This window comes from Sceloporus occidentalis, unplaced genomic scaffold (assembly GCF_023333645.1).
Source record: "Sceloporus occidentalis isolate IW3139 unplaced genomic scaffold, rSceOcc1.0.p SCAF_6, whole genome shotgun sequence".
NCBI classification, from domain to species: Eukaryota; Metazoa; Chordata; class Lepidosauria; order Squamata; family Phrynosomatidae; genus Sceloporus; species Sceloporus occidentalis.
The window spans coordinates 108,306,244-108,324,953 of NW_028316986.1; the positions used below are offsets into that span (position 1 = coordinate 108,306,244).

The 18,710-nt window shown below is 40.9% G+C and overlaps 1 protein-coding gene across 1 annotated transcript in view; it reads left to right on the plus strand.

Moving 5' to 3' along the window:
* Positions 1–18,349, plus strand: part of PREP (prolyl endopeptidase) — a 99,523-nt gene extending 81,174 nt beyond the window's left edge. The window contains exons 11-15 of the mRNA XM_089530664.1: positions 7,177–7,313; positions 10,571–10,665; positions 12,815–12,946; positions 16,291–16,447; positions 17,623–18,349. Of these exons, the coding sequence (XP_089386790.1) occupies positions 7,177–7,313; positions 10,571–10,665; positions 12,815–12,946; positions 16,291–16,447; positions 17,623–17,917 (816 nt within the window). The 3' untranslated portion in view covers positions 17,918–18,349. The remainder of the gene's footprint in view (positions 1–7,176; positions 7,314–10,570; positions 10,666–12,814; positions 12,947–16,290; positions 16,448–17,622) is intronic.
* The last annotated feature ends 361 nt before the right edge of the window (positions 18,350–18,710 follow it).

Here is an 18,710-nt window from a genome sequence, read left to right on the forward strand (position 1 = left end):
GGTTTTGAGTGTGTTTATCTGAAGCGGGGTGGCTGGGACAGATTAAGGATTCTATTTGTGTACTGCCCCACCCCTCTGCTCAGCAGTCTCCCTTCCTAAGCTAGCAGGGATAGTGTCAGGTTGGTGTTGGAATCCCCTCATCCTGTAGTGCTGGAGGGCTTCAACATCCATGCTCAGATTGCTCTGTGGCTCAGGGCTTCATGAGTGCCATGACAACCATGGGTCTGTCCCAAGTGGTATCTTGCCTGGTTCATACTCTGGACCTTTTTTTTTTCTGTAGTGAGTGGAGTGAATGTGATCTGGGTATGGAAGAACTATTTATAGTTCCATTCTCATGGGCAGATCACCACCTTGTAGGGTTTAGTCTTGCTTGGATTCAGAACCCTTGCAAGTGCCACTGCCACTGTCTCCTCCAGCTCTGAGAAGATGGAGAGCTGGCAGGAGCCTCCCCCACACCTGGGAGGGGAGGATGGAGGAGGAGGAAGAGGTGGCAGTGGCAGAGGATGAGGTTGGAGCCTGAGGCTGGTGCCAGGATCCTGCTGGCTGACTCAGAGTGGACTTCTTCCCCTGCCACCCTCACCCTCAGATATTTAGGTAAAGTCCCATTATGTCCAGTTGCAGCATGACTTCATTGCTGCAGTGACATTGGGTATAATGCAGACTCGAGCATCTGTGGATTTTGGTATCTGTGAGAGATGGTGGTGGTCCGGAACAGATCCCCTGCAGATACCGAGGGCCGACTGTATAACTCTGGCCCCTGCTTTCGAGTGGCAATGGATACTTTTCCATATGTGCAGCCTGAGGATGTGGACAGGAGTCTTGGAGAGGTGAGAGTCACCTCATGTGTTCTTGATCCTTGCCCTTCATAGCATAATAATAATAATAATAATAATAATAATAATAATAGACAGAGAGGGACTGACTGAGTAGGTACAGGGAATGCTCACTAAAACAAGGCAGAAATCCCACCTTTCCCGAAGGATGTCGTTCTAAAACAGCCATCCCTGGATCCCACCATTCTGAATAATTACCAGCCAGTCTCTAGCATTTCATTTTTAGGCAAATTGCTGGAGTGTGTGGTGGTCTCTCAGCTCTAGCGGTTTCTGGATGAAACAGATTATCTAGATCAATTTTGGTTTCAAGCCTGGTTATGGGAGGAAAATGGCTTTGAACACCTTGGTGGGTGACCTGTGTCAGAAGCAAGGGTGCCTTCTCTGGGAAGGGCATGCTAGAGCATGGGGGTAGCCACTGAGAGGGCCCTCTTGTGTGTTCTCACCAAATGTACCCGTGAGGGGGGTGGGATACAAAGAAGGGCCTCCCTGGCAGTGGAAGTGTGTCCCTGTTGGTTCTGCTGGACCTCTCAGCAGCTTTTGATACCATTGACCATGATATTCTTCTAGGTTGCCTTGCTGGAATGGGACTTGGGGGCACTGTTTTACAGTGGAGGGGCTGTCTGTTTAACCCTTTGGCCATTGGCCTATGGGGTCCCTTAGGGTTCAGTTCTACCCCCTGTGCTTTTTAATGTATACATGAAATCACTGGGAGGGGTTGCCCAGAATTCTGGAGTTCATTGTCATTCGTATGTGATTGTTACCCAGCAATATTACTTCTTTCCACCACAAGCCAAAGAAGTTGATTTGCTCCTAAACTGGTTTCTTAATCAAGAATGGACTGGATAAGGGCAAGCAAATTGAAAGTAAATGTAGACAAGTCAGAAGTTCTGTGCTGAAGATTCACAGCTTGGGTGTGCTCCTGAATTCAGCTATAAGCCTGGAAGCTCAGGTTTCAGCAGTGGCTAGGAGTGCATTTGCAAAACTAAAGCTTGTATGCCAGCTGTGCCTGTTCCTTGAAATGTCAGATCTCACCACAGTGACACATGCCTTAGTTACATCTTGCTTGAATTACTGTAATGCACTTTATGTGTGGCTGCATTTGAAGAGTGTTCAGAAAGTTCAACTGGTCCAAAGAGCTGCAGCTCTTTGGATGCTAACTTGGACGGGCTGCTACAGGGATCACACAACTCCCTTGTTACAACAGCTCAGCCAGCTGCTGGTCCATTTTTGAGCACAATTCCAAGTGCTTATGATGACCATTAAAGCTCTATGGGTCTCAGGTCCAGGTTATTTGAAGAATCATAGTCTCCCTTATGAACCAGTTTGTACTGCTGGGGAGGCCCTTCTCTGTATTCCACCTCCCTCAGAAGTACATCTGGTGGGATGCTCTGGCACTCTCTTCCCAGAGAAGGCACCTTTGCTTCTTATTTTGATTTTTGTATCTTGTGGATTTTTAACAGTGTATTTTTAAATTCAAGTCCCAATCTGGGGAAAAGGTAGGATAGAAATAAATCTCATCATCAATGGTAGCAGAGATTTGGAGGAACACTTCTATGGATGACACTCTGGTTCTTGAAAAAATAATATGGCCACAGTCCTGTTGATATCCTTAAAGATCTGCATTGGCTGTCTATTCGCTTCCGGGCGCAATACAAGGTGTTGGTCATAACCTATAAAGCCCTACATGGCTTGGGCCCAGGATACCTAGAGGACCGCCTCTCCCCATACAATCCACCCTGCACCCTCAGAACATCTGGGCAGCAACTACTGAGGGTCCCAGGGGCTAGATTAGCCTCCACATCAAGGAGGTTGTTTACCATCATCGCCCCGACCCTCTGGAACACGCTGCCCATAGAGCTCCACTCGGCCACCTCCTTGGCCCAGTTCAGGAAGGAATTAAAGACCTTCCTGTTCCAGTTAGCATTCCCGGACACAAGTTCCAGTTAGTCTCCCCCCCCCCCCCCCTCTGACAGCAGTGGCAAGCTGGCCAGAATGGGGTTTTTAATGTGGATTTTAATTGTATTTTTACTGTATTTGTAACCGTTGATATGTTGTGCACCGCCCTGATTGTAAGAAGGGCGGTATAAAAATAAAACTTTTATTATTATTATTAACATAATTACACCAGTGTAGGCAGCAACACAAAAACAGAAGGAAGGCCACAGACAATGAGAAGACAGAAAAATGTGGGTGGTGTCCAAGAGCCTTGTTTCCAGTTGGGTCCTCAGAGCCAATGTGTTACAGGAATGCCACCTTGGAAAATTAACATAAGACATGCAATTTTCCCAGCAAGCTTCCCAGAACATCCTTGTTCCAAATACCCACCTAAAAACAGTAAAGCATAAATAGGCTTTTCAGAGTTACCAGCCTTGCCCACCTGTCAACAATGACTTTCTCTGGTTTCGCTCACCACCACTGTGTGACCTTGAAAAAATGTAGCTGCTAGCGTAATGGACATAGCTAGCGCAAGAGATCATTAGACTAGTGTAGTGTGCCAATAGGTTTCAGGCCTATCTGATTTTGCAGTAATAGAAAGACATCATGAAGGCATTAGTACTAGAGTGTTTCAGAGAGTCTTCTGTGATAGTGTTATTTTGATGCTATTTTGGCAGTTTTAAAAAATAGCCACTGCTTCCTCAGCCAGCTCAATTGAACTTCTCACTTCCATTTCACAGTTTTTAAACACATAAAATAGACTGGGCAATCTTGCATGAATAGATTGTTCACATATTATACTGCTCAGATGAGTAAACCACTTCTGTAATAAGCATTATTTGCAAAGAGGCAATCACTGGTATGATCAGAATCAACAATCTCAGATGTGTGTTTCTAGGAAACGTTAGGTCTGAAAGAGATGTGTATATATTTTTACTGTTTGCCAGCATAATAAAAGGAAGACTTTGACAGTCCAAGTGAGTAAGTGTCCAAAGGAATGAACAGCTAAGTGAGATTAGCTAGGAAGCTTCTCTGCATTAATTCTATATGACACATTCTTTTCTTAGCTTTTAAAATAACATTTAAAATGCAGTGATGATGAAGAAACATGTAACAATACAAGACCACTATTATGAAGAAATTCTTGGCAGGCATAATCAAGTTGTTCTAGACCTCGCACTCTGTAAGCATAGTCAAGCGTTTTTGATGCAACAGGCAGTGAATTTATCTCAGATTTTTTTTCAAGACACTTTGCACAGGAGATAAATTTATCCATTTTTGAAGGATCCTTTCTTTTTGATGATTTAGGGTATGTTTTGATGCTCCTAGATATCCTTTAATTTTGTTTTTAAAAATTAACACCTACTGGAACTCAGACAGCATATTTTTCATAAATTGTTCATTTCATTTGACATTTGACATCAATGCCTACATAGAATTAGAGGATCCATTATAAAGTACAATTAGAACTGTATTGGATAACATAATGTAATCAGTAGAAGTGTCTCTCTCCAAGCTCTTACAAAAAGGAGACATTAGCACAAGCATTTTCTGATGAGGTCTAAAAATAGGCCTTGTGTTTTCTTTTTCTTCTCATTGGAATCTTCTGTTTCTGGTCTCCCTTCATCTTCTAAATGCAACTCCTGTTTTTTAAAGAAAAATTTAATCTGCAGCTTCAATGGATCCCCCTTTGTTGAGAATTAACAGTGATGTCTTAGGAAACATGAAGTGAGAAAATTTCAAATTTTGAACTTCAATGTGTTTTTCTTTAACATATTTTCTACAGCATTAGTGAAGATTGGCCACCGATCATAAGTGAAAAAGGCAGCAAAGAGAAGTTCAAAAACTTTTAGAAACATGAAAGCCATTTGCAGCTATTATTAAAACCAATGATAGAGTTGTAACCCATAGGTTAAATCAATTAAAGGAAAAATCTTCAGTTGATATAAGCTGTGTTTAACAGTGGCCATCAAGCTGACAGAAAGAAAATAAACTCATTTGAGATGTGGTGTTGGAAAAGAGTGCTGAGAATACCTTGGATGGCCAAAAAGATAAACAAATGAGTTCTAGAAAAGATCAAGCCTGAACTCTCCCTGGAAGCCAGGATGACTAAATTGAGGCTGTCATGGTTTGGCCACATCATGAGAAGACATGAATCATTAGAAAAGACAATAATACCAGGAAAAGTAGGGGCAACAGAGAGAGAGGAAGATCACATACCAGATGGTTAGATTCAATCAGAGAGTTCATGGCCATGAGCCTGCAGGACCTAAGCAGAGCAGTGGGGGACAGGGGGTCTTGGAGATTCCTCATCTACAGGGTCACCATGAGTTGAGGTTGACTCAAGGGCAGTTAACAACAATCACGGATAAGGCAGTTTAATTGTATTTCAACATTTTTTTATTACCAGGTTTTTAGTTAATCTTGTCTTTATGCAGGAGAAAAAATATCAGATAGCTTGAGACACAGTGCTTTAGAAAACAACATGCTTGTGATGATCTCTACCAAGGCTGCTGTGTGATTCCTCCTTCTGTTCTGGTATCTAATGCTGTTTCCATCACCTTGTTAGTGTGATCCAATAGGTCTAGTTACATATTAGTATGGAGCCTTTTATTCTGTGCAAGTCTCTCAGAGGAAAATTGGTAGATCTGAAGTGCTTTGGGGACAGGGCTGGAAGAGTTCACCACCACCTGTTGCGCACAGTGTAACTATAAATAGTAGGTTGGTTTTGGAATGCATTCAAAAGCATCATTACGGAGCCATCACCAACTGCATTCTTCTTTCCCATCCCAGCTTTGAAACAACTTCTTTCTGTGTAGCTGTGATTGAGTAAGAGCTAATTTAGGACACCATAGTGGCATTTAATGTTGCAAGTGGTGGGCATGATGATAAATATACTGACTGAATATCACAGAGAGGATGGTGGGTTTTTTAAAGCTATCAGCTGATAATTCTTTTCTTAAAAAGCAATATTAAACACAAAAATTCAGTAACAGTGCATTCTGTTGCTTGTTAGCTGACGAATGCCCAGTGCTGCCATGGTCTATAACTAATACTCCAAAATGTGTCAGATTTTATTCTTCCTGTTTTCCGATCCACCTCCAAGTTTCAGGCATCTCTTTCTTTTTAAATTTCAAGGTACCAGTACCTCAAAGAGCTCTAACATGTTTTCCTATTTTTTTTCCTGACTTGGAAATTTTAACATTAGTTCTTTAGAGATCTTGCTTTTATTTTCTAGCCCTTAAAAATTGTATTTATTAATTAATTATAGCAGGACCTCTCTTTTTGTTTCTTTTGTTTTTAGAATTTAGCTTGGAATTCAGACAACCAAAAATTGTCAGAATTTGGGATGTCTACCATCACTTCCTGATGAGTTGGGTAGGGTTGGCTCACTTTTTAAGAAAGTTAGACCTGCAAGTTGGCCAACAACACAAGACAGTGGCCCCATACAGACAGGCCAAAATAAAGCTTCTTCGGGTCACTTTGGGGTTATGCTGTTTAAATGATGCATGCATCCTAAGAGTCCGGAAGCCATGCCAAAGCCATGCTCCAGTTTGGACGCTGCGCTGCTGCAATGTCATAGCTGTGCACGCCATGTGGATGGTGCTGCGCAGCTGCAACGTCCTTGTCATGTGCTAGGGTTGCAGGGCGTGTGCATGCGCCACCCGAGGCAACCCTAGGATATCACCATGATGCCGCAAAGGGCCGGTATGTACCAGGCCATAGACAGGAAAAGAACATTGGAATTAAAACAAGAACAAATTCAGAACTAAAGACTATTCATTCATACTTCTCTCAGTTGGAAGACTTTGAACATGGGAGAAGAAGGAAGTAAAAGGAATGTTGGACAAGGAAGGCAGGTTGTAGCATCGTCTTCACTTGTCTACCTCTCATATGGCACACTTTCACAAGACAGTTAAATCCTTTTCTCTCCTCTAATTGCATTCATTGAGTGCTTTAGGAACAGGAGCACAACTGACTCTGTGTGTGTGGTGAGGAGCCTGATCACACAAGCTTCCCAAATGCAGATAGATGTAGATGTATTTACCTTTCTGGTCATATTGAATATGCAAGAGGTTAGTATAGAGGTGAGAACTTCCATTTCCTGTAGCTGCTAGGATGCGAGACGTGGTCTGTCCAGGTGGTTAAGAAAAGCAGATGTGTATGCTTTCATCTTTGCTATAGCATATGCTCTTTTTGGTCTCATCACATCCAGTAGTCTGTCATATATGCCCATTAAATACTGTTTGTATCTTTCTTATGTAATTATGTTATTTATTTAGTAGAAGCTGCCCTCATCTTTTTATGAAGCTTAGGGTGTAATACAGACTTATGGTGGACTGTGAGTAGTATTTTTGGAAATTCTTGCCACACTAGTAATACTTTGCATTTTCCTCTTCTGTGCTAGGCTTTCTACTTCAGCAAAGATGGTACAAAGATACCCATGTTTATTGTCCACAAAAAAGGAATCAAATTAGATGGATCTCATCCAGCCTTTCTTTATGGTTATGGTGGCTTCAACATATCAATCACCCCAAGCTACAGGTAAGATCAGAGGTATATGGGAAATGTATTGAAATGCAGAAGATCTTGTAATAAGAGATTGTTCATTTCATTCTCCATTTTCAGCAAATGAATATTAAACCCACAATACAATTGAGTTGCAGTTCATGCTATTTCTTCTTCACAAAATTTCCAGTTTGCCATGCTTTAGAAAAGGCTACTTAGGTTAGAAAGGCGGGGGGGGGGGGGGGTAAAAAAGACATTATACACGTGAATTAAAAGTATGCAGAAGGCAGAGAAAGTAGCAATTAGATTCCTCTTATATATTTCATGTACTACTGAATATCCAGGGTCATACAGTGAAATAGAATGGTGGAAGATTTTGGATAAATCAAGGAAAATACTTTACAGAAAGCATAATTAAATGGTGTCCTGGATGTGATGGCTACCAGCTTTAATGCCTTTCAAGGGAAGTAGACAATGACTATACATACATACAGGCTATTACTGCCTCTAAGATCAGAGGCAATATGCCTCTAGTCATCAGTTGGTAGAAAAATATCAAGAAAGATTTACTACTGTCAAGTCCTGCTTGATGGCTTTACCTTTATAGGCACTTGAAGGAGGGGCATTCCTTCAAATGTCAGTTTTCCAGACCATTGAAGGGATAAAGGGGGGGGGGGGGGTCATGATTGTACCTTGCTAGCATCTTCATGGGCACAACTCTGCTTCGATGCCCTATCCCATTGGAAGGCTGCACATGCAACTGTGTGGAGGTTCAAAGGGACAGCCATCCGATGGGATGGCAGTCACTGGCGGTTTGTTCCTGCGACAGTGCACAGGAGTAGATGGGGAGTAAAAAAAAGTACCTAGCAGTGTGGCTTGATGCCACGCTATGCAGTCATGACATGCACTCTGGTGGTCAGTGCGGTCAGCGGGGACTCACCCCACTCTCAGAAAAAGCAGCTTCAGGGCATTCTTTGCTGCCTGTCTTCTTGACCCCTTAGTAACGTACACAAAAATGAATATTTTGGAGGATGGTTTCTCCCCCAACATAGTGCACGTGGATTCTCAGTACCAAATTGGATACTCAAATTATGAAGAGTTTCTTGCTAAAAAAAACCCAACAGCTCAAACCCCTTTTCCTTGGAAGATTCCAGAAACAGATGAACAGAAATAAACTTTATCCAATCAGCATCCCACAGGGAATTTCTGTCTACTTGGTGTCTGTTTCCATTTTTGTTGGCATGTCACTTAACCAGCAGGCAGTCATGCACCCAGTCACTTTCAGATTCGACCTGACAACAAAACTCAAATGAATAGTTCAATGATCTGGAAGCAGAGGACACACAATGTCATTTCTAAGTGAGGACAAAGAGGACTTTGAAACATGTGCACAATATTTAAGCACCAGACTTTCTTACTGAACTCAGCTTGAGGGCCAGAAAATATTACTGCATGTTAGCCAGATAAATGATGATACACATAGACATAATGGTTGCAACTTTCCAAGCTAACAATGCATGTAATAAAATTCAGGGGAAACTAGGGAGAAATATAAACTGCTTTTCATTAACTAGTATTTTTCTTGTATATGAATATCCTACTCTGTTAATTTCAAGTATCATTTGACAACAGGTGGAATTCTTCCCATCTTTTGTGATCACTAATACAAACTTGAAGGATTCTGTTTAATAGCAGTGTTTAGAAAAGATCAATAACTTAGACATCTTGGCAGTCTCTTGCTTTATTGTGTTAGTTTCTATCTGTGTTAAAAGCCTATTGAATAGCTAAGTAACAGAAGTAAGAGATGGGTAAGTAGCAAGCAAGCGTATGCATTGTTAGCATGCAATTTAAGATAAAATCTCTTCCTACACTAGCAGTGATTGCTGGTGGACAAAACAATACACAAGTTGCAGATCTTCTACTCAGGCTGGAAGTGCTTTTGTGATTGCAGAGAGGATCTCTGCTGACTGGAGTGGGAACTCCAGGTATAAATTTACACCAGCCTCGAGCTGCTATGTGTAGGCATCCTCCTGTTGGAACCATTGGAAATATCTGCTGGTCACATTACTGGATCAAAAACACCCTCATGCCCTGGCCAACGTAAGCTAGAAAGGATTGCTTTTATAATACTAAAACTAATCAAAATGCTAGCTAGCGACAGAAGCACTTTACTAATATAAAGAAACACTGATAAAGGAGAGAGGAAAGAGACCAGGAAAAGCCATGCAATTTTTTTTAACGATTTCTCACAATGGGGTAAAAAAATAGAAAAAAAATTCTGGATGGCCAAAAGATGTAAAAGTAAGGGAAAAGATGGCCAGGCATTTATGTTTGGCTGATGAGTTGAGACTGCTGGAGAATCTAACTAAACCATAAGGAGATTTCAAAAGCAAAGGCCTATGACTGAATGAAGATACCAGCCACGGCTGTTGGTGAACCATCAGGAATAAACTCTTCTAGAACATGGTCTCATAGCCTGAACCCCCCCCCCCCAAAAAAAAACCCCTAAATAATTGTTTATTTCATATTCTTTTTCCCATGCTGAACCCAAAGTGACTTGGAACACTGTCTTAAAATAAATCTTAATATTAAAGAATAGATTTTTAAAGAATATTTTTTATTTTATTAGAGTACTTATACCCTGCCCTTCAGCCCTAAAGGATATGAACAAATATATCAAAAAAAGAGCACTTGCTTATCAAAAGATTTATTGTGAGGAAAGACCTGTTTCCTTGTGCAGCATTTTGTGTGCTTTAAACCCAGAAACTATCCCTTCTACTGAAGCTTAGAATAGCAAGAGATCCCATATTTTCTTTTTATAAAAAGGTAAAGGTAGTCCCTTGTCATGAATGTCTAGTCGTAACTGACTGTAGGGGGGTGGTGCTCATCTCCGTTTCTAAGCCAAAGAGCTAGCCTTGTCCAAGAACTGCTCTGCTGGTCATGTGGCCAGCATGACTGCATTGAATGTTGTTACCTTCCTACCAAAGTGGTACGTATTTATCTACTTGCATTTGCATGCTTTCGAACTGCTAGGTTGGCAGAAGCTGAGACAGATGACCAGAGTTCACCCCATCATACAGTAGAGGCCTCAAACTGCCAGCCTTCTGATCTTCTAATAGTCAGAATTGGCTTCTTAAGCACTAAGCCACCTATCACGTATTTTCCTTTTATATTTTAATGAAATTTTATTCCTACTGCAGCTATATTTTAGTCAGCAAGGAACAGTGAAAGCCAAACAGTGGCTATTTACTTGTTCGTTTCCTTTCTTCTTCTTCTTTTTCTTTTCATTTCAGTGTATCAAGACTGATTTTTATAAGACATCTGGGTGGCATCCTAGCTGTGGCTAACATCAGGGGAGGTGGTGAATATGGAGAGACCTGGCACAAAGGTAAGGGTTTCTTGGTGCAAGAGCAAAAAGAGTCTTGTTCAATGAGAGACTGAATTTCCGTGTCGCAGATCAGATATTTGTGGGCATCCATGTTAAATGATTACAGAGCTTACAGTTTCATATGTTTACTTGAAAATGCCATATATTTCTTGACTAACAAATATAATTATGTTCTTTTTCTTCATCTTTTCTGAAAGCCATTTTGAGTAGTTTTTGAAGAACATGCAATTATTCCTCTTTTCCATTTTTCAGATTATTCAGTTTAGTTCAGTATTACTGTAATTGTTTCTGTGGTTTAGAGTGTTTCCTAGTAATTGGGAGAAAAGACCTGATGATTTTCAGAAAGATGAACCATGTATGCCAGTGTGTCTGCTGTATTATTGTCCAAGACAAAATGTCCCTCCATAAGTGAAAATTGGCAGAAGAGATTTAATGAGTTTTACCTTTATGTGAAGGGACTTTGTTTTCCTGTTTCCTGATATTGTGCAGCAGACTGTGTGTTGGCATTAGCTGGAAGTCTGTCTGTTAATTTCCTAGACAGCTACTTCTGACATACTGTCATAGGAGCAATAAAGGACTTCAAATAAACTCCTTCAAATAAAAATGATCTTAAATTGTTTGTTTGTTTGTTTAATCTCAGAATATTCCAGGCCAGTGGGATGGGTGATGTAGCCTCAAAAGGTAACATTTTTAAGACTATGGGGCTGCAGCTGCTCCTTTCAGCACCACATTGGGGCTGCAGCTTTTTGGTGCTCCTTTGGCACTGCATCATATGGAAGCAGCGCCAGAGGAGCACTGTGACACCACCCGCCATGTGGTGGGATGCGCAGCGTCACGCCAGCATGAGGGCAGAGTCGGTGCATGCATTGTGCAGACACGACGTCCCCACTCTGCCCCAACGCTGGCCTTTATCGCCAGTCTGTCAAGGCTGTATATCTCCCCATATGAACCTGCCAGAACCCTAAGATCTTCAGGGGAAGGCTATCTCTCTGTCCCACCACCATCACAGGTTCCACTTGGTGAGGACACAAGAGAAAGCCTTCTTGGTGCCTGCTCTCATCCTCTAGAAGTCCCTTCCATGGGAGGCTAGGCAGGCCTCCTCCTCACTTTCCTTTTGCCAACAGGCAAAGACATTTTTATTCAAGCAGATTTTAATGAGTAATGAGGCTTCTGATGGGAGGGACGGATGCTTTATTTTTTAAAACCTTTGTATGCTTTTTAATGACTTCATATTTTTTAATGTTATTTTAATATGATTATTTTAATTGTGTTTTAAAATGGTATTGTTATTAGCTTTTCTTTTTCTTTTGCTTTTGCCTTGGGTTCCAATCCAGGAGAAAGGCAACGTAAAAGCTTATACTAAATAGGTTTTTAGTCTTTAAGGTGTCACAAGACTATTGCTTTTGTTGTAACTGAGTAACAACTCTGGCCCATCTCTCTCTCTCTCTCTCTCTCTCTCTCTCTCTCTCTTTTTTTTTTTTTTTTTTTTTTTTCTCCCTTCAGGTAAATGCACTTTAAGTTTTTAGTTCACATGTACTTAATAAATGCTAGATCTCAAAATGAAAACAGATTTCTAGTGAATATCTAGAAATCACTAATTTAATGAACCACATTAGTGGTTATGTATAATAGTTTTATGGGGGGGGGGGGGGTATTTTAAAAAGTGCTTGTTTATTATTTTGCAGCAATAGGTTTATAAAACCCTATTGTCCAAAAATGTAATGAAGAAGCTGAAGACTCAGTTTTTCATTAGAAATCTAGATAAACCTCAGTCAGAAAAGCACAAAAACCATGTGACTGCAATATGAAACTTTTTAGATGGGGTAAGGTATTAGAAACATTACCTGGTGATGGTGTAGTTGTCTTCTCCCCACCAAACCTCCAGGCTCCAGCATAGGTATGTATTATTCAAAGCTTCTGAAAGCATTAAGGTTATTGGCAGAACCATCTTCCAAATTCTCTGCTGAGGAAGATCGTCATTGTCTTTTGTATTCCCGACAGCATAAATTGTTAAAATATTCATGGAATTGCAAAATCATCCCTTGCAGTGCTTTTGTGTGCACTTGCACTCCAGAGCACCCATTCTGAAAGTTTCTATGCACTTGTACGGTTTAACTGGCTAGATGTTTTTATGTTTTTCTGCTTTTAGGAGGTATATTGTCCAACAAACAAAACTGTTTTGATGACTTCCAGTGTGCAGCCGAGCATCTTATCAAAGAGGGATACACTTCTCCAAAGAAGCTGACTATTAATGGGGGTTCAAATGGAGGCCTCTTAGTTGGTAAGAAGAACAGCCTATGTGCTTCCTGTTGTTGTTTTTAAATATATTACAAATTAGAAATCTTGTGGATGGATTTAATATAAAATGATTTGTGAACTTGGACAAACGTTTCTAAAAAAAATACTTTGGCTAGAATTCTATGTGTGCTGTTTAGTTACATAACTACCTTAGTTGCATAGCTAAATAGCATCTTCCATCCCAAGGAAGTACTACAAGGTCCTGCTTCTGATTGTCTCAGCCTCAGTCATGGTGGGAGGGGGTGGAAACATCATCCACCAGCACCATGATCACCAGCAGAGTGGGCCTACTTTTCTCTATGCAGCTGATGCCAAGTAAAATAGGTTTGAGGGACTGTTATGGTCATGGTGATTGTGCCTCAGATCCTATTTAAGGATCATGGATCCAGATTTGCTATGGATGTGTGACTCCAGGTTACACATCCATAAGTCTGATCCTCAATTCTAACCCTTAATTTAAAAAGAAAAGAAAAAAAGAAGAGGAGGAGGAGGAAAAATAAACTTGACTTTTAAAGTTGTAAAACCATAGTTTACCTAAGTGCTGTGTGATACTTAGATACATCTGGAACTGCTGATGAGATTACAGGTATCTGTCCAAAAGAGTACAGACTTCTGCTGGGCATTTATGAATCAAATCTTTCATCAGCCAGCTAGGACAGAGCAGTTCTTTCTGTCCTAAAATAAATCTCTCTAAGATTATTTTGTAAAATGCAATACATTTTTTGAAAACAAAGCAGAGGAATTTGGGCATAGGAACAAAGAAAAGATGTTAATGTGTTAAAAAAGAAAAGAAAGCTCTCTGCCAGTCACTTTGACATTATTGTAATGTGTTGGCATTGATAACTTCATCAAACCCACTCATTCAGAATGAGCACCATTCTCACAAAAGTGGAGCTAACAGCAAATTCTCAAACTGGTGGTAGTCAAACTCTGACCCAGCTTTGGAACTCAAACTATCAGCATTCATGCCCACATATAAATCATTTCAACCTTCCCACTTTCTCCAGTGCTTCTGGACAGTCATTTTTTAAAAGCATAATGTTAATGTTCATACATTATGTTTGTTGTGCTAAAAGGAATTGCATTTCAGCATTAGCTAGAATTAGCAAAAGATTCTTGAAGGTGTGAGCCTTTTTAATGTAGTGTGTTGACATCTAAACACAGTTGGCCTTGATTTATAAGTTCTGCTTTCCTTAAGCATTATAAGAGGTGACAGAAGAGTTTCCCATGGGAATTAAAGAGAACATACTGCATTGGAACTAGAATTAATCATACCTAGAGCAAACCCAGCACAATCAATGGGATTTAAGTTAATAATTAATAAATTAAGACCAATTAGTTTCACCAAGTATATTCTAAGCATGGCTAATTTGGATTCAAACCATAATTTTCATACCAATGGCACCTGTCCAATTCATCTGAACATCTGAAACAGAGTTAATATCTCAAGATAAGAGGCCTTCCCAAGCCTCACTTAAAATGGTCCAGCAAACTGGTCTCTCCTAAGCAAATGTCCATTTCTTTGCGTCTTCTGTCAAGTGTTGTCAAATGGGCCATTTGCTCTCCAGTATCTCAGTGCCATGTGCTGTGACTGGCTCTCCTGAGTACCAGTCTGTTGTAAATATCCCCAGAAGTAGGCTGAGCCTACCTCTTGGTCAGAGGTAGTGTGCTTATATTTTATATCTGTCTAGCTTGGAGTTTGAAAAAGTTAGTTTTTTTGGACTGTGGTAGTCAGAATCCCTCAGCTATTAGGTCAGTAACTGCTTCAGATTGGAAAGCAATTTGTCCACTTGCTTGTTTCAGTGGCCTTTGCTAGCATTTGATATGTTCACTACTAAAAATTATGCTTTTTTGTGGGAAATAGTTGGCTGCTTCTGGGATAAGGTGTTCTTTGGTACACTTAGGGGCAAACAGACCAGCAGTAACAGTCAGCTTGGGGGTGTCATGGGGGGGGGGGTTTGACCACACATTGCACATCCCAACTCCACCCCCAATCCAGCCTCACCTCTCCCACCCAACCAGACAGCGGGCAGGTGGGAATGCTCCCACACCGTAGTAACCAGACGCCGCAGGAGCGGAGAAAAGCTGTGGCAGTGGCGAAAGGGGCACCCTTTCCCTGGCGCAAAAAGGAGTGGCTTTCTGCTGCTCTTTTTTTGCTGGAAAAAGGCCAGATCAGGGCTGCGGCATGCAGTTGCCATGGCCCCAATCTGGTGCACAAAGGGACAATGTGACACCACCCCTTTAGGGCCATCTGTTTTCATCCTTAGTTTCCAATAGGTGAGTGTGTCAACAGAAGAAATGCAGTTCAGTGAGTCTACTTGTTTTACTTGCAGAGAAGCTCCAGAATTAGAACCTAACACACCCAGGTAAAAAGAGGGGATATAGTATAGTAAAGTCAAGTCCCCTTCCCCAAAGAGCCTTGGTGTGTCTGACTATAATAGATGAGTGTTGTATTTTAAAAAGTAACCTTAGTGTGTGCTTTCCTTTTTAAATAAACCATATTTTGCCAAATGGGTATGTTATGAGGAATATTTTGCAGTGGTGGGTGGCAGGGAGGACACTATACTTCTCTAACAGACTCCACTTTGATCTCCAGACTTACCCTCCCCAATTCTCTTGCATCTTTGCCATTTGGAGGAAAGGTAGCCAGGGAGGATTTCTGGGGTTAGGCATAGATGGACTGATCCACATAGGACCAGTCCTGTCATCCCCACAGGATCAGCCCTAACATTAGACAAAGCAAGACAGTGGTCTCAGGCAGCAGATGAAGCAGCAGCCACTTTCCAGCTATTCTGCATAATACCACCCCACAAGCCACTCTCCTGGATGACAAAGCAGTGTTTGCCATACAGTGCCCAAACCCCCACATGTCTGACACTCCCAGTTGTGATGGAAGACTCTGTCTCATTACCAATGTTGAAGTAAGTTTTAGCTGCCAGTTTAGTCATCTCCGGTAAACAAAATGGAGAAGAGAATGCCATTTTGTCAGTTGCCTCAAGCATCCAAATAAATGTCTTGGGCAATCCCCTGGTGATCCATGCTCTAAAATTCATACCTCAGCTTTAATCTTGTTCACAGTTACATCCACGGGCAGCTTCATATTCCCCTCTATTGAAGCCATACCCTACTTTTTTTCAGGAAATGTTTCATTTGATGCTAAAACAACAAACTGATCTCTGTTCCTATATAGGTACACATTTTTCAGATCCTGCAACTTCTTGTTGCTATTTTTTAAATTGTGCTAATTTTTAGTTGTAATAGTTACTTCAGACATTAACATTACTATAACTTGGGTTTGTTTCCTCCCCCCTCCCCTCATTTTTCAAGCTGCTTGTGCCAATCAGCGTCCAGATCTGTTTGGGTGTGTTATTGCTCAAGTGGGAGTGATGGACATGCTAAAGTTCCACAAGTTTACCATCGGTCATGCCTGGACAACAGACTTTGGCTGCTCTGATTATAAAGAACAGTTTGAATGGCTGTACAAGTAAGTGGCAGGTGTTTCCTTGTTTATGTACATCACAATCAAATGTGTAGAATACATATGGGAGCTTTGTTTTTCTGTCTTGTCTGAATTGAAGATGATCAAACTTGTTTTAAAATGACAGTAAAGATCCAGTGGACATCCATTTTAGTTATTACTTACATGGAGGCACCACCAACTGCAGTCTGAATGTACATTGTATTTAAAGAGGAGGAGTTTCTTCCAACAAATACATTGGCAACTGAGGCATGCACATCCCAGCTGGTTCTTACAAAACACAGGGGCATAAGGAGCATTCTTATTCTGAGATTTGTACCATTTGATACTTTCCCAGGGGAAAAAAACATTCAGAACAGTAATACTAAAGCAATTGTAAAAGGCAATCTAATGCCATTTGCACTTCCCATTTTTTGGTCTTTGCCAGCACTGGCCTGCTCATCTTGGCAACACAGACTGCTATACTCCAGGGTAGATAACCCTTAAGGCCAAAGCTATTGGCTAAGAAACCCAATGCAGTTCTAGGATGCATCAATAGGAATATAGTGTCTAGATCATGGGAAGTAATAGTACTACTCCATTCTGATTTGGTCAGACCTCACCTGGAATATTGTGTTGAGTTCTGGGCACCACATTTCAAGAAAGATGTTGTCAATCTGGAACGTGCTCAAAGGAGAGTGACCAAAATGTTGAAAGGTCTGGAAACCATGCCCTATGAGGAGCAGCTTAGGGAGCTGGGCATGTTTAGCCTAGTGAAGAGAAGGTTGCAGAGGTGATATGATAGCTATGTTTAAATATTTGAAGAGATGTCACATTGAGGATGGATCAAGCTTGTTTTCTGCTGCTCCAGAGAGTAGGACATGGAACAATGGATTCAAGTTACAGGAAAAGAGATTCCACCTAAGCATTAGGAGTAACTTCCTGACAGTAAGAGCTGTTTAGAAGTGGAACACACTGCCTTAGAGAATGGTTGAGTCTCCTTCTCTGGAGGTTTTTTAACAGGCTGAATGGCCATTTGTCAGCAGTGCTTTGATTGTGTATTCTTGCATGACAGGGTGTTGGACTGCTTGCCCCATAAGGTCTCTTCCAAGTTATGATTCTGTGACCACTCGCACTCAGTTTCAGTGTCCTTATATATCTAGTAGATGTTGAACAGCAACGTGTCTATGTCCCTCTTGCAGGTATTCTCCTCTTCATAATATCAAAATACCAGAAGGAGATGGAGTCCAGTATCCTTCCATCTTACTACTTACAGCTGACCATGATGACCGTGTGGTGCCTCTTCATTCCCTGAAGTTCATTGCCACTCTGCAGTATGTTGTAGGCCGAAACCCCAAACAAACGAATCCACTCCTAATTCACGTTGACACCAAGGCTGGCCACGGTGCTGGAAAACCCACAGCCAAAGTTATAGAGGAAGCATCTGACATGTATGCCTTTATAGCAAGATGCCTAAATCTGGAATGGATAGAATAGCTCATTATCATCTCAATTAGAAATCAAGGGCTTTAACAACATTCTAAAATAGTAGGAACACTTGGTGTAGTACTTACATTTAAGAAGTGCCACTCCCAGCTTCCCGTGAACTTTTCTGCTTCTATTCAGTGTTTACTTTGCTCTTCAATTTAGGTTCAGTCATCTGTTTTAAGTAGCATGTTCCAATAAATAGGCAGACTGGAGATGATGCTGTTATGTGATTTCTTAGACTCAAAGTTGGTGGTGGTGGTGGTGATTATTCTGTACAATACAGTTTTAATGTGATTTTTCTCCTTGTAAACATATCTGGCTCACTTGTAATTAAATGTAAGTACTGTTCCAGTATAAACTGTCAACTTGTATTTTCTTTACAACCACAAGAAATGTTGGGACTATTGCCAATAAAACACCTATATTATAAATGCTGTGTAATTTCAGGCTGTGTTGTCACTTCTTTTAAGTATCTGGATTTTGTGTAGCGCTCCTTGAGGTCACTGCACAGTGAAGCAGTATTATTTGTACAGAGAGAGAGAGAGAGAGAGAGAGAGAGACTTCTTCTGAGCATCCATTTTAAACAGTGCAGCTTTCAGACCATTGTATTTAATCTACTACACGGAAAAGATACTGTACTTTGGAATTAAAGTAAGTGTACTACTAGTATTTGAATTAATGGTCATCAAGCAGTAAAGGACCAAAGCAAGATCCTATTGAAAGAACTTTTCTTTTTCTTGGATATTTAGAGCATTTTTTTCTAGACATGCCACTATTTTCTGTTAAGGTCACCAATGCCCAA